This window comes from Heteronotia binoei, chromosome 1, assembly GCF_032191835.1.
Source record: "Heteronotia binoei isolate CCM8104 ecotype False Entrance Well chromosome 1, APGP_CSIRO_Hbin_v1, whole genome shotgun sequence".
NCBI classification, from domain to species: domain Eukaryota; kingdom Metazoa; phylum Chordata; class Lepidosauria; order Squamata; family Gekkonidae; genus Heteronotia; species Heteronotia binoei.
Window position 1 is genome coordinate 58,744,423 of NC_083223.1, and position 16,321 is coordinate 58,760,743.

At 42.0% G+C, this 16,321-nt stretch overlaps 1 protein-coding gene across 1 annotated transcript in view; it reads right to left on the bottom strand.

Moving 5' to 3' along the window:
* The window catches only part of CSMD1 (CUB and Sushi multiple domains 1), a 1,753,937-nt gene that overhangs the window by 478,854 nt on the left and 1,258,762 nt on the right, over window positions 1-16,321 (bottom strand). Inside the window, exon 10 of the mRNA XM_060234944.1 lies at window positions 10,909-11,030. Coding sequence (XP_060090927.1) covers window positions 10,909-11,030 — 122 coding nt within the window. The remainder of the gene's footprint in view (window positions 1-10,908; window positions 11,031-16,321) is intronic.

Here is a 16,321-nt window from a genome sequence, read left to right on the forward strand (position 1 = left end):
ACAGAGAATATCACTTGGCACATATTTCCCTCTGTCCTCCGTAAGACAAATAATTATAATAAAATATATCTCCAAAGTACTTTGAATACCAGAAATGAAAAATTACTTTACAGAATAAAACTTTGTTCCACAAGAGATATGCATAAAATTAGCTCACATAAGAAAGCAACTGTTGGTGTTGATATAATTTCATAACGAATTTAGTCGTATACAAATGTGCTGCAGGTAGGTTATAGTACTTAGAATGCAGACAATCTCAATTTTCTGAAATGTCTTAGAACTCTCACCCTATTCACTTGACATATCCAGGATGGATTGTGCTAGTCCTACTTCCCATCTACACACAATCAGCAGAACACGAACACACCTATGAGAGTACAAATTATGTTCACAGCTCTGTCCCAATGATCACATATGTTGAGTGAACAGGACCAGTTGGCAGACAGCCATTTAGACATGATTTATATATATCATTTTACACATATTACACATTTTGCATACTCCAAACAACAATCTTGGAAGAGACAGATTATCATTGATCTCTGTTCTGGTCACATCTAAATTAGATTACTAATGCACTTCATATGCAGCTGCCTTCCGTAACTATACCAAAACATTAGTAGGTCCAAGATGCCACATCCAGGCTATTGTCAGGATCTGGATACAGGGATCACATTGCCTTTGTGCTGAAGTGTCTGCACTGGTGGCCCATGTGTTTCTGGGCAGAAAACCTGCCTCATCCAATATTGTCCAATCTGCTAATTATGCTCATTTTCCCAAGCCTTGTTCTCTGTGCATCCTGGCTTGTAGAAGTGAGATTGGTGGTGATGATCAGAGACAGGGCATTTTCATAAGTGGAACCTCACCGTTGGAATACCCTCTCCACTGAGGCTCCCCTGATACTTACTTTGATATTGTCCTTTGGACAATAGTCCAGAGCATATCTTTTTACTATGGCTTTTAATAGAAAATGTCCATCTTTTAACTCTGTTTTATAGTCTGCACCTACCCTGAAGCTTGTGACTTATTTTAATATTGATAATTTCTGTGTCTTTCACATTATTTCACTGAATTTTCTTTTAACATGATCAGATGCCTCAAACAGATTTCCAGAGATTTGGCCTACATATTTTGTAAATAAAATAGTTATACATAGGGATTTTTAAAAACAGAAACGCACAGAAACACAGTTCCAGCTGGTTTGGTGTCAGGGGGTATGCCTAATATGCAAGTGTTCCTGCTGGGCTTTTTCTACATAAAAAGCCCTGGTTATAGCTCATAACTTCTGGATACTTACTGTAATATAAATGTTTTACAGTGGAAGTGTTGGAGTGAGTGACTCAGCATGCCTGGACATGGGAGGGGGGTGCTACATCACTCTAAGTGCATATAGATGATATCTTCTTGAATGGGATACTTCTCTTTGTCTAAATCTGGGCGCTGTCCCCTCAAGCCTCCTCTGTAACATTGTCCTCTCACTTTCTTTTCACATGGCCTTCTATGGAGACACATGTCTCTGCAAGTTTCACTTGTAGATACAATGCCCTCATTAGGAATATGTATTTGTCATAAACCAAGCTGGGGAAAAAAAAATCCCAAAAATATCTTACCAATATATTTCAGGTATCATGTACGACTAGGGATAAGACCCGTTGTGAAGAAAAATACAACAGGCTCCAGAAAGAGGCTCTGGGTGACTGCCCCCCACCCTTGCTGTCTTCCTATCCACCCAAGTGAAGGCATTCACTCCCCTCCCACCTCAAGGACAGTCTTTCTCCACAGTGGAGGGCAGACACAGAAGCTTACATCAATCTCCTCCCCCCCTCTTTGATCTGCACCACAACCCTGTGAGGTAGGTGAGGATGTGTGTGACTGGTCTGAAATCACCCAGTCAGCTTCCACAGCAAGAACCTGAGTCTGGCAGACCCCGCTCTGAAGCTCTAACTCCTATGCCCTCCTCAAACTCCACCACAGAATCTTCAGGGATTTCCCACCAAAATGGAACTAGCAGCCCTAGTCAGGACTAGCCCCAATGAGTTCTCCCTCGGATGTCTTTCAGAACAGCACTCTGTTTGATAACATTCGACAATCCTAGAAGCTCAGATAAAATATATACCACAAGTTAGGAAAGGCACAAACACGTATAAGAAACGGACTGCATGGTTAACAAACAAAGTAATGGAAGCTGTAAAGGGTAAGAAGGACTCCTTTAAGCGATGGAAAGCTAGTCCAAGTGAGATTAATAAACGGGAACATAGGCTGTGGCAAATCAAATGCAAGGCTGTGATCAGGCAGGCAAAAAGAGACTATGAGGAGCATATTGCAAAAATCAAAGACCAACAATAAAAATTTCTTCAAATATATTAGAAGCAGGAAACCAGTTAGGGTGGCAGTGGGGCCCTTAGATGACCAAAGGGTAAAAGGATTACTGAAGGAGGATAGGGAAATGGCTGAGAAGCTGAATGCATTTTTCCCCTCAGACTTCACTGTGGAAGATGAGAAGTGTTTGCCCACTCCAGAACTAATTTTGGAAGGGGTGTTGAATGACCTGAGTCAAATTGAGGTGACAAGAGAGGAGGTCCTACAACTGATGGATGAATAAAAACTAATAAGTCACCAGGTCCGGATGGCATACATCCAAGTTGAACTTGTGGATCTTCTGACAAAAATATGTAATCTTTCATTGAAATCTGCCTCCGTTCCTGAGGACTGAAAGGTAGCAAATGTCACCCCCATCTTTAAAAAGGGTTCCAGAGGAGATCCGGGAAATTACAGGCCAGTCAGTCCGACTTCAATACCGGGAAAGTTGGTACATTGATGAACACGGGTTATTGAGGAAGACTCAGCATGGGTTCTGTAAGGGAAGATCTTGCCTCACTAACCTGTTACATTTCTTTGAGGGGGTGAACAAACATGTGGACAAAGATGTTGTTTACCTTGACTTCCAGAAAGCTTTTGATAAAGTTCCTCATCAAAGGATCCTTAGTAAGCTCGAGAGTCATGGAGTAAAAGGACAGGTCCTCTTGTGGATCAAAAACTGGCTAATTAATAGGAAGCAGAGAGTGAGTATAAATGGGCAGTTTTCGCAGTGGAGAACGGTAAGCAGTGGGGTGCCGCAGGGCTCAGTACTGGGTCCCATGCTCTTTAACTTGTTCATTAATAATCTGGAGTTGGGAGTAAGTAGTGAAGTGGCCAAGTTTGCAGATGACACTAAATTGTTCAGGGTGCTGAGAACCAGAGAGGATTGTGAGGCACTCCAAAGGGATCTGTTGAGGCTGGGTGAGTGGGTGTCAACGTGGCAGATGAGGTTCAATGTGGCCAAGTGCAAAGTAATGCACATTGGGGCCAAGAATCCCACCTACAAATACAAGTTGATGGGTTGTGAACTGGCAGAGACTGACCAAGAGAGAGATCTTGGGGTCGTGGTAGATAACTCACTGAAAATATTAAGACAGTGTGCGATTGCAATAGAAAAGGCCAACGCCATGCTGGGAATTATTATGAAGGGAATTGAAAACAAATCAGCCAGTATCATAATGCCCCTGTATAAATCGATGGTGCGGTCTCATTTGGAATACTGTGTACAATTCTGGACACCACACCTCAAAAAGGATATTATAGCATTGGAAAAAGTGCAGAAAAGGGCAACTAGAATGATTAAATATTTGGAAGACTTTCCCTATGAAGAAAGGTTAAAACGCTTGCGGCTCTTTAGCTTGCAGAAACATTGACTGCGGGGTGACATGATAAAGGTTTACAAGGTAATGCATGGGATGGAGAAAGTAGAGAAAGAAGTCTTTTTCTCCCTTTCTCACAATAGAAGAACTCGTGGGCATTCAATGAAATTGCTGAGCAATCAGGTTAAAACGGATAAAAGGAAGTATTTCTTCACCCAAAGGGTGATTAACATGTGGAATTCACTGCCACAGGAGGTGGTGCTGGCTACAAGCATAGCCAGCTTTAAGAGGGGATTGGACTGGATGGGCCATTGGCCTGATCAAACATGGCTTCTCTTATGTTCTTATTGATTTCAGTTTCTTTCTGTGTCTGGTCTACTACTTCCCCTGGTCATTAGGTGTTTCCTTCCCAGAGGAGGATAGGGAGGAGTCCTCAGCCAATCAAGAGAGTCCTTGATTGAGAGAAAGCCTTCCTTCCTCCTCCCTCCCTCAGCCAATCATGGGAAGGCTTTCTTTATGACTCTTTCCTTCTCCTCCATCCCTCAGTCAGTCAAGGGAAGGCTTTCTTTCTTTCCTCTATAAAGCAGTGTCACAGGCCAATAGGAGAGTCGGGAGAGGTAGCAATTGTCAGAACCAAGAGTGGTTGCCTTTTACTGACAGAATCAGCTTGGCTGGCTAGCAACAGCCACTCAGGTGGGAGAAAGGAGCAGCGTCAACCAATGAGTTCTCCCTCCAGGGCCAAAATAGGACTTGAAAGGGCCTTCCCCATCGGCTTCTACTGAGAGAATCAAGCTTGGTTGCTTTTTACTGAGAGAAGCAAGATTAGCTGCTTAGCAGAAGCTCCTGACTAACAGTTTCTCCAGAGAACCAATCTCATCTGTCCTAGGGCTAGCAGTGTGTGGGGGAGAGCAGACTAAGCCAGTGCAACACAAGAGCAATTGATTGATGGTTTGATGGGTCAAAGGTTGATGCACCACAGTTCCACCCAGTCCCAACCAATGAGGGAGCTCAGATTTGCCAAGATGAAAGGGAATTATATATTAAAGATCAGAGAATCTGATTGGCTGCTGGTATAGCTGAGCCCAGATAAAGCTGGGGGGATTTTTTTTTTGGTATATTCAGCTGAATTGAATGGCTGGTGGTTTCCTCTTATAGCTCAGTTTAAATTGAGCTACAAAAGGAGCCAGCCCAGGTTCAGCCAGGGTGGTGGGAGCAGGCCCCAGCTGATCTTCTCTTGCATCCCCACTGTGCTGTAGGAGAAGCCAAGCCAGCCCCAGGGTCAGGATGGCTTTTTTTTGAGGAAAAATCCCCAGTAATTTCCTTCTTGTGTCTATCAGACCCCCCAAAAGTAGGATTTTTTTTTAAAAGGTCCAATATACCTGAAAAAAGAAAAGAAAAACAATTTTTTGGACACCGCCATACTCCCACACACATGATGCTAAAGAAGCTTGCCATTTGTGATAAGGAAAGTACTCTTTATATTAGTCTTTTTTTCTTTTTTTGACTGGAAATTGAATGTGAACTGGATCAATTTGAATAAATGTAAGTATACTTTTTTTTTTTTTTGCAATGTACTTGAGAGATTTATTTACTGCATGTCCATGACTGGGCAAATTCTGCTATATTAACCAAATATCCCAATAGGACAAACTATTTAAATCAACATATAGTATGTAATAGTCAATTTATGAATAATATGAGTATACAGACCTAAGCTGCTGCATATGGAAGAAAATTCACAAACACTTTCTCACCTTTCTCTTTCCCCAGCAGCCACCTGTATACTTCATAAACTGGTTTTTAGAGTTGAGGGACCCTCAAGAACAAGATTCAACCAGCAGTGCTCCCCAGTACAAAGCTTTGTTAGTACTGAAAAAGTATTTAAAATTCTTAGGTGCCAGAAAGGGGTACCTAAGAGAGACCTAGGGCGTTTTCGCACTCACCTTCAGCTGGCGCGACCCCCCTTTTCACCGCGCAGGATCTGCGCGGATTTCGCACTAAACGCCGCGGAGCAGCCGGAAGAGCCGGAAACTCCCGGCGCAAACGGAAACTGCTTTTTGGCGGTTTCCGTTTGCGCCGCAAAAGCGCCGGGAGTTTCTGGGTCTTCCGGCTGCTCCGCGGCGTTTAGTGCGAAATCCGCGCAGATCCTGCGCGGTAAAGAGGGGGGTTGCGCTGGCTGAAGGTGAGTGCGAAAACGCCCCTAGTGAGAGAGGATAAGAGAGAGGGTACCTACTGAGAGAAGAATGCCCCTACCTAGTTAAAACAGGGAGATAGCTCTGAAGAGTGGATAGATCCGAAGAAGAAGAAGAAGGAGAAGAGAAGGAGGAAAGTGGGGATGAGGTGGGTGGGGCTAAAAGAGCTCTCCCAAAACTGCTCTTGAACAGAACAGCTCTGAGAGAACTTGTGACTGACCCAAGATCACATCAGCAGGTGTATGTGGAGGAGTGTGGAATCAAACCCAGTTCTTCCAGATAAGAGTTCACACACTTATCCAGTACACCAAACTGGCTTCAAGAAGAGTACTGGTGCATAACTTTAAAAAGCCTTGAATGCCATTTCAGTGGTTTAAGATAAAAGGGGAATCTTGACCCTTCCCTCTAGTTCCTAGGTTGAGCCAGCAGCAAAATTTCATACTGTAAAAGATTGGGACAGCCATAGTTCTTCAGAAAAAGAAGATAATAGATCCAAACAGCTGCTCAGTCAGACAGAGAGAGAAAAATGGAGGGAAAAAATTTGCCTTTGAGGGAGGGAAGTGGGCTAGGTCATCTTACCTGCATTTAAATAAACATGTGTGGTGATCATCAAAAGTGTAAATTGTTGCACATAAATATATTTGAAAACGACATGTATAGTATAGTAGATCAATACAGAGTCCTGATGAATATTGGTTGAGTGTATCAATACAAGTTACATTGGCAAGAGGTCATATGATTTGTTTATTGTATTGTTATCCTGATTTTCCTGTTGTTTTTTGTTTTGTTTTGTTTTTAAAAAAACACTGTAAATCTGTCTACTTAACCACACTCTTAACTCCTCATTTTGGTGATGCAAGGCTTTAAAAAGCAGCAGTATATCTCCCAATCATTTCAATCATACCACACCTCTTGCACCTAGGGAACCTCTTGCAACTATTATGGGTTGTCACTTAAAGCCCAGTTTTGGAACTCTCCATGGGCCTCATTCTATGGCTATTTCTTGATGTGTCAATGTGCTACAGGAAATCATTGTAGAATTAATTTTACTGCTCCCATCTGGACAAGACAACAGCAAAGTATTTACAATGTACCTAAAGGAGAATAAAGTTTTGTTAGAAGCCATAGAATTTACTTGGCATGAACAGTTTATGCTACAGCAGGTACAGTCTTTAGACAAATCTGTAAATAGGGCATGCCTTTATTTAACAGATCATTAAACCAAGAATCTCTGTAGCCCGCAGCAGCTGAAATGATCCCATAGTCTCTAACCAGTCAGGAGAGTAATGTGCTACACTGAGAATCACTGCCAAAAATGACACAGCACCTGGCCCTCCTACAGACTGCAAAGAGAGAGCCCCAGTGGTTAGCAAAGTTATCACGAATGGTGAAAGCAGCAGGAACTTCTTCAATCAGGTAGGAGGAATGAACCGAAACAGTAGGTGATGGAAGGACATGTTTAAAGCAAGCTGGAGGTACAGCTTGAACATTGAGAAGTATAGAGTAATAACAACTGAAGTTGAGTTTTTGGAAATTATCCAGAAATGACAAATATTAAAAAGTGAGAAGCAGAACAGAAAAGAGTGTACAGTAAAATACCTATGGAATTAACTACAAATTAAAACACCTGCAGCACAGTCTAGATGAAGCCATTAGGGAAAAGTGCACACACATTGCAAAGTAGCTATTTGTGAGCAGCACAACTCTAAGAAATGACTCAGTAGGGTAGTGATCAGTGATACATTAGTAGGACCCCAAGGAGACAAATTGGTGGCAAGTCTTCAAAATAAGCAGAGCGTTAAAAGGGAACACTTTTGAACAGGTAGAGAACAAACTTTAACAGCTAATTAGTATTGAATGCTATTGGAAGTGCAGCAGATGTTTAATGATGTAGACAAAGGCAATGCTTGTTGGTTTGGCTGATTTACACAGTAAACTTTAGATCACAAAATGACCACTGAAGGTAAAGCAGCTACATTTTGGAATTTATTTTCCAAAGATTAATCTTATTGAATGCTTCCCAACATTTAGGTAAACGTTGTTTCTGAACCACTGAGATATGGAAATGTCAAATTGTCTTTTATTCAAGGACAGTTTTCACAAGACCTCAAGAAGACATCAAATTCTGTTGCTGCAGTGATAATGCTGAAACATACATCTGAAGAACTGCACTTCTGCTATTATAAAGAAAAATGGCCTCCTGTCAATCCAAACCAGGTCCCTGAACTTGGTAGCAGGGTGATGATTTCATCTGAGAGTATGGCCAGCCCACCCACTAGGCAAATTAGGCATTCGCCAAGTGAATTTACTTTAAAAAAACCCTTTACCTTTGTTTCCCCCTAGATTCGCCCGTCGCTAGCCAGTGCCATCTTGAGAAGGGCTGATGGTGCCAGCACCATCTTTAGGAGGGCTTGTGTAATGTACTGAGTTACTAGACTTGTAGAAGGCAACATGCTTTATTGGCGAGTACATCACAAAAGAGAAAATGGTGGGTCCGGGTCCCCGATTATATACATCTCCCGGAACAACCCTCTTAACTGGCCAGGTCCAATCCTGGCCATTTAAACTTCCCACCACAGATCTTCATTGGCGGAGTGTATTTAAGTCCTTACATCCGGTGACCTGCGGTCTCCCACTGGTCTGTATGTTCCAATTACAACATATTGTGGTGCTTGGGGGGGGGGGCAACAGTGGGAGGGCTTCTACTGTCCTGGCCCCACTGGTGGACCTCCGGATGGCACCTCTTTTTTTTGCCAATGTGTGATACAGAGTGTTGGACTGGACAGGCCACTGGCCTGATCCAACACTGCTTCTCCTGTGTTCTTAGGGAACCTGCCTCTTACATGTGTTGGTCAGCTGTAGAAGAGCTGGATTCTAGTATTATATCCATCTCTATATTATATTATCTCTATATTATGTTTAGAAAGAAAATGAAGGATTGTTGTATTATTTTTTCTCACAATTATTTTTTAAAAGTAATTTCAAGTTGGTTAATTTGGTATTTCATTTTTTTTCAGAAATTGGTAATGGGGGGGGGGGCGCCAGAAGTTAGCCTTGTCTAGGACACCAGATAGGCTAGGGCTGGCCCTGTCTGGGAGGATACAAAGTACCCCATTTTGGACTAAGAATGGTTAATAGTGTGCAAAATAGATCTGTTGAGGTAGATTCAACAAACTGGGGGCTGATGGTAATTCACCATTGGCATGACTGAAGAAGACTTTCATAATTCTGAAAGTAAAGTGTTTCCACGTACAAGATTGTAAAAGAGGGGGGGATCTACAAAAAAAAAAAAAACCTTCTACCAAAATATCATGCTACTCCAAGGAGCATGAAGAAGTTAGTGTGAAGTGAATGAATTTGCATCTATCTGCACCATACATTATTCTTTTTATCCATTTTGCTCAGTCTGGTGCAAATTCAACATAGGGACTAGTTTTTCTTTGTCTTTTTCATATGAAGAAAGGGATAGCCTATCTTGCTTTATCCTAAGAAAGTGAAGTGCTGGGCTACATGAGTGGTAAAGGTTTGGGAAGAAACAAAGAATACGACATTAAAATGCATATAAAATGAGAGATGCATCAGATTACACTAAACCAGAAGTCATACAAACTGAACGTCATTTCTAGAATATATGTCAGTATAAGATGAAAGACAGAAGTCTTCAACCTATAGGCTGGGATGTTGAAGAGGGTTGCAGAGTTCTATGTGCTTGGTTCTTTAGAGTCACCATTTTGTTGTTGCTTTTTAGAAGGACCTGCCCTTAGTACACATGAAAGCACAAGGGTATCACACATTACTGTCCTCTTTAAATGCAAATTTAGAGAAGCTGCAGATCAGTGAGGTTATGTCACTAAGTGATGGAGAGAATTCTTTTATATCACAGACAGGACACCTTCTCTCTTGTTACATAACTCTGATATCAAATTAACTCCAGTCAAATGCTACACATCAGCGGGCCCCAGTGTTACAGGGGCAAGGTTGCAGGCAAGTCCAGGTGTAGACACATTAAAGGATACTACTATATGAGAGTTCAGGAACAATACCTATTGAATAATGAATTGAGGAGAAAAACAAGTACATGACTGTGATATCACATTTCATACCAAACCTCTTGGAGCCTTGTTACAACTTTGTTACTTTTTAACATATAACATTAAAATTCCAGTACCGAAGAAAACCTCATTATCTAAAATGTGTTTAAATGCAGTGGAAACAATTGTATCCATTTACTTAACAACTAAAATTAAACTTGTTTCATTAGCATTTAGAGTTTACAGTGGGGTTTTTTTGTAAAATAATGTGATGTTGCAGTGCTAGAATTTAAATATTTAACATCTTCATTGAAAAATCATGATAAAACACATCTCCTCCTAGATATAAACTCATTGCAAATAGAAATTTTTCATGTTACAGAAGTCAAATACCCAGTGATAGAAGTTTGTGAAAACCATCACAATGTCTAATTATCTTGGACAATCTGAAATTCAGTCCACACAATAAGAGACAAACGAATGTATGCACAATTGTTCTAATTTAATGTATGCACAATTGTTTTAATTTAAGGCGGTATTGGGCATGTTAACAAATGAAAACGTAGTAATGTATAAAGCAAAGGATAAGAAAATGCTATGTCTTTTTACTTTTTAAAAAAACATCATACATCAGTGGCAATCACATAAACCTTTTGAAATTATTATTCCAGTGTCACTGGTCATACTGTACATCATTCATGTAAATGCAATAGAGAATAAAGCTACATCCAGGACCGGATCTACATGTTTTTTGAGGGAGGAGCAAAATTAAAAAATGATGCCCTCTTATGGGCCATTCTATCTTATGGCCCCATAGAATACAATGGACTCCATACCCAATTTGGTGCCCCCCCTCCATCGGCGCCTGGGGCAAGCACCCCCCTCTGCCCCCCACCCCAGATACGGCCCTGGCTACATCAGAGTAGTATGTCTTATTTTGTTTAAATGCTTATTTCCTATTTAAAGGTAACTTTGGAAGTATTTGGAAACAGAAGACAAGAACCATACCTTTTCTGGATCTAACGTTGTGATAACCCACACACAATGTGCATTGTCTTCATACTGAACAGGATAATTAGGAGAGGTAATGATTCCACTCGGTCCACGTAGGTTGGAACCACATGTTCTAGCTAGAAGCATATAGGGCGAAATGAAACATTGTTTTAGACACAAAACTTACTTCAGAGAAACATGGCAAACACCATTTAAAATAAGTATATTTAAAGAGGAAAATTCAAGACCACTGTAATTCAGTTCAGCATTATGTAACAAACATATGTACAATTCTCCTCTTACTAAAATTAATGTCAAAACTCTCAACTATGCCTGTGTTTTTACTACTGGGGACAGCATCACAGTTCGCAAACTTAACTGTTCTTGGAATAGCTGGGAATTCTTCCCCATATAATTATCTTCCCCCCTGCCGCCCATCTGCATGTGTTTTTTAACTGCTAAACAATGTGACATATTCTATGGATGTACTTTTGGTGTAATGGCATTGTATTTTAGACCACCTAATGTGCAATACACAATAGATAATGCTCAGTACAACTGCAGCAGTAGTAAGGGATATACTTTATACTCTCTGTGAGAGTTCTTCTAGAGGTGGCCGCACTGATTCACTAATGGTCCCATTTGTGGTACCACATGATGGGGAGAGCCAGTGGGGTGATAAGTGGCCATGGTGGCCACATCTTGCAAGGCAGAATGGACTGCACGTGCAGCTGCACAGGCAGCCAGGTGGCAGCAGTGGTGAGAAAACCTGATCCTCCCCTTTCCTGGTGGGCCTATGATGGGACTTAAGCTGGGCCTGGGGGAGAGGGAAGGGGATGGACCACCGGGGGGAATAAAACATGCCATGCCTCCTGGCCTCTTTACCTGGCCATGTGGGGCTTACCCACCCATCACTTCCTATGTTTTAGTGCTTGAGGGGAAGAAGGTTTGTGAGTAGCCCCATTGGGGAAGGTTATGTTATGAAGAAGCATGTTGTGCTTCAGTAGTCAAAATCTGCTGGTAATCTCTAGTCTGAAAGTGGTCCGGCTGTCCTCAACAAGGGCCAGGGCTTTCTCAGTCCTGGTCCCAACTTGGTGGAATGTTCTGCCAGAAGACATCAGGGCCCTGCAGGATCTTTTACAGTTTCGCAGAGCCTGCAAGGTAGGGATGTCCCACCAAGCCTTTGTGAAAGAACAGTGACGGTTGCCGTGCTGGCATTTTTTTCCTCCTCACCCCCTCTTGGGGGGATCCTCCCACCTCTGATGTGATGCAATAACTGAGTAAGAGCACTTTAAAGATGCCATCAAGGTTTTCAATTTTTTAATGTAATTGATTATATATATATGTATGCATTTTTTACTGTTGTGCATCACCCTGAGCCTGGTGCTTGCCGGGATAGGGCAATTCATTGAATGTAATAAATAATGATAATCATCATCATCATCATCTTAAGGGATCTTGGGATAAGGGCTTGCAAGGGGTATGCCCAGCTCAGGTAGCTAGAGAGACCACTCAGTGGTGATCATCCTTGTGGGATCCAGCAACTTGTCATCCCATGGTTCTCCACACACCAGTAGGCAGGCTGAGAAAGATGGGGTACATTGACAGGCAGGTGAGTCAGCTGATGCCTAGGCCCAATGGTCCCAAGCTGTGTCAAGGCTTCTTACAGCTGCAACCAATAAAGCTGTGGCCATTTTATTTCATATTTTATTCCAAAATGCTGTGTATAATTGTATTATTGGGAGGGAGGGCTTTGTAAAAGGGGCTTTGTCTGCACTGCCCTCTCCCCTTCTCTGGGTGCTGGGACTGCAAAGTATAGAATATATCCACAGCTAATGCATCAGCTATTTTGAACACTGTTTTCTGAACAACTCAAGCATGAGCACCACTGGTCAGTACTGTTTGCATGTATGTGTCAGAGACAGAGAGAGAGTGTGTGTGTTAGTGACAACTCACTTACATATGTTAGCACTATTTTGTGCATCTTCCCTGATCTACAAGTCAAAATATGAAAGCACACTATTTTTTAAGCACTGAACAGCAATAATGAAGCTACATATCCACACAGCAGTGCCCTGCTATTGCATCAAATATTTGTTTAGTTTGATTCTAGTCTAGTTTTTGGCATCTGCAATTTCTGCATACTCCCTATTGTGCATTTGGAACAACACCTAGATTCCCCCCCCCCAATTAAAAAGAGAGAAACTGATATATAGCTCTCTTCTCCCCTTTACGTGAAAAATATGCATTGATAGCTGCAGAGGAAGCACTGTGGAAAAAAGCAAGAATTTTTGCTCACAAGATTCCACAGCTTAGAGGGAACATTGTCTATAATTATACAAAATTATGGCACCTGTTCATGTGACAGCAAGATAATATCTTCCACTTATAAAAAGTAATACACAAATGTAATAGCTGCTTAAATTCCTTATAATGGGCTGGTACAAATGCAGGAATCCAGATTACAAATTCAGCCAAGGATCAATATTCTGCTTTATAATTTGTTGCTGTGTAAAACCCAAAAAACTAACCAGACAGCAAATGAGTCAATAGCGGCAAGTATTACAGATCCTTCAGTGAAGATCAAAGTTGTAAAATAATGATTGTCTATAATTTACACATTTGAAACATTTCTAAAAATCTAAGAATAGCCTACAATAAAGTCAGAATGGATTAGACTTTGGAATACTGAAAGGTTTGTAAATATGAAGACTGCCTTAAAGGGAAAGATAATCAGTAATAACTGATACCATAAAGACTCTTGATTTTTTTCCTCAAAAGAACATAATAATGCATTGAATCATATAGAAAATAAAGTGGTTGTTGTATAAATGCAAGGTGTTGCTGCATAATGTATTATTTTTCCATTGTCTGCAATGTGCTAGACATTTTATAAATCTGCAGAAGGAAAAAAAAAAACTGCACTTGTTTTCAAAACACTAATTTTCAAACATATGCCCCTAAACCCTGATTTAACAAAAGATCAATGCCTGCTGTGTTGCTCTTCTACTGGCCCTTGGACTCCGGTAGAAAACAGTCACAAAACCCCACAATGTTACCAGGCAGGCTGGAGGTAAACAATGGAAATGAGTGTTTACTAAGACCTGGGACAGGATGAGTTTATAAAACAAACTAGTGATGGAAGAAATGGGTAAATGAGTGGGGGGGTGGAGAGAGAAAAAAGAGACAAAGAGACGCTACTGGGCAGAGAATATTGGAATTCCCTGAATAGAAAACTAGGGGGCTAGGGCTGTGCTTTGGGAATACTATGTACTCTGTAGGCAAAGAACTGTATAGAAACTCCAATGTTTATCTTAAACATCCCGTCCCACAAAAAAAAGGAAAACAAAAAAAAAATTCAAAAGGATTTGTAAGTAATGCACTAATCTTAGTAGATCGCACACATGCAGGGTCAACATATCCTAAAAATGCCTTTAAAGGTGTATTGAACAGTTTGTGACATAATTGCAACATGTGTTATTAGTATGTTCACAAGAGATATAATGATAATCTGACTCTAGCAGAAGAAGAAACCCAGCTTTACTTAAATAATCCATCTTTTTCTTTGTTATTAAAATATTATATTACTAGATGACTTTGTCGCTTAGTAACTTGTGTCTCTATAACACATATTTCTGGAATTATGCCAATGGATATTCACCATATCACCTTACATGTTTATTTAGAGGGATATGAAGCATTGAATTAAAACAGGAAACAAGTGACACACAATGACCTACAGATGTGGTTGGCACAGTATTTGTGCCAAACATTTAACAGAGCAGTGGGATTTATATTTAATAAAGTTCCTATGGTAGGTTAAATAAAGAGGCAGTGGTCCGTCTGCTTTTGAAAAAGCCATCTTTGGACTTTGGACCAATTACCGCCCAGTCTCAAACTTACTGTTCCTGGGTAAGGTAATTGAGAAAGCGGTGGCAGAGCAGTTTTAGGGTTTCCTGGAGGATACTTCTACCCTTGATCCCTTCCAATCCGGCTTCCGTCCTGGTCATGGGATGGAGACTGCTTTGGTCGCCCTCACAGATGACCTTAGAAGGCATCTGGATCGAGGCGGGTCAGTGCTTCTATTGTTATTAGATCTCTCAGCAGCATTTGACATGGTCAATTATGATCTTATGACCCACACCCTCACTGACATCGGAGTTCAAGGGGTGGCCTTATAGTGGCTTTCCTCCTTTCTCCATGGTCGGGGACAAAGGGTGGCGATTGGTGAGCAGACCTCTCAGCGGCATCCACTTGAATGTGGTGTGCAACAGGGAGCTATTCTCTCACCAATGATGTTTAATATCTACATGTGCCCCCTTGCCAAGATTGCCCGAGGTTTCAGGCTGGGTTGTTACCAATATGCAGATGACACCCAGCTCTATCTGCTGATGGACGGCCATTCGGACATCACCCCAGATCATCTAACCAGGGCGTTAGAAGCTATGGCAGGTTGGTTGCAGTTAAGCCGGCTGAAGCTAAATCCAGCTAAGATGGAGGTCCTGTACCTGGGTCGGGGGGTGGGGACCAGGATCAGGCATCCAACTACCCACCCTAGATGGCACCCCTTTGGTGCCAGCTCAGAAGGTGAGGAGTCTGGGGGTGACACTGGATGCCTCCCTTTCTATGGAGGCCCAGGTCACAACAGTTGCGTGATCTGCCTTTCACCATCTGCGGCAGGCCAAACAGCTGAGACCCTATCTGACATCCCAATACCTAGCTACAGTGATCCATGCAACGGTCACTTCCAGGTTGGACTACTGTAACTCGCTTTATGCAGGCTTGCCCTGCATAAACTTCAACTGGTGAAAAATGCAGCAGTGCGGCTCCTAACTGGATTGCCTATATGGGCAAGCAGTCAACCGATGCTGTACGCACTGCACTAGTTACCGGTTGAGTACCGGATCTGTTTCAGGGTTTTAGTATTGACATTCAAAGCCTTACGCGGCCTGGTAGCAACATACCTGCAGGACCGCCTCTCCTCATATGAGCCCCGAAGGGTGTTGCCATTGGCCAACCAACATCTTTTGGTCATCCCTGGCCCTAAGGATTTCCGACTTGCCTTGACTAGGGCCAGGGCCTTTTCGGCCCTGGCCCCAACCTGGTAGAATCAGCTCCTGGTAGAGGTGCGGGCCCTGCCGGATTTGTTACCCTTCCACTGGGTCTGCAAGACAGAGCTGTTCCACCAGGCGTTTAGTTAAGGCAGGCGGGCATCCTCTACTCTGTTGCCTATACCATCGGCTGCTCCGCCCCCACAGTGATCTATCATCTGAATCTTTATATTCGGGCCACTGAATGATTACACCTAAAGTTGCACTATGTGCTGCCCGCCTCTGCTATTTAATGTTGATGTAATGCTGTTGTTTTAAATTGTATTTATTGATTTTATTATATGTGACTGGTTTTTATCTGAATGTGATCCGTCCTG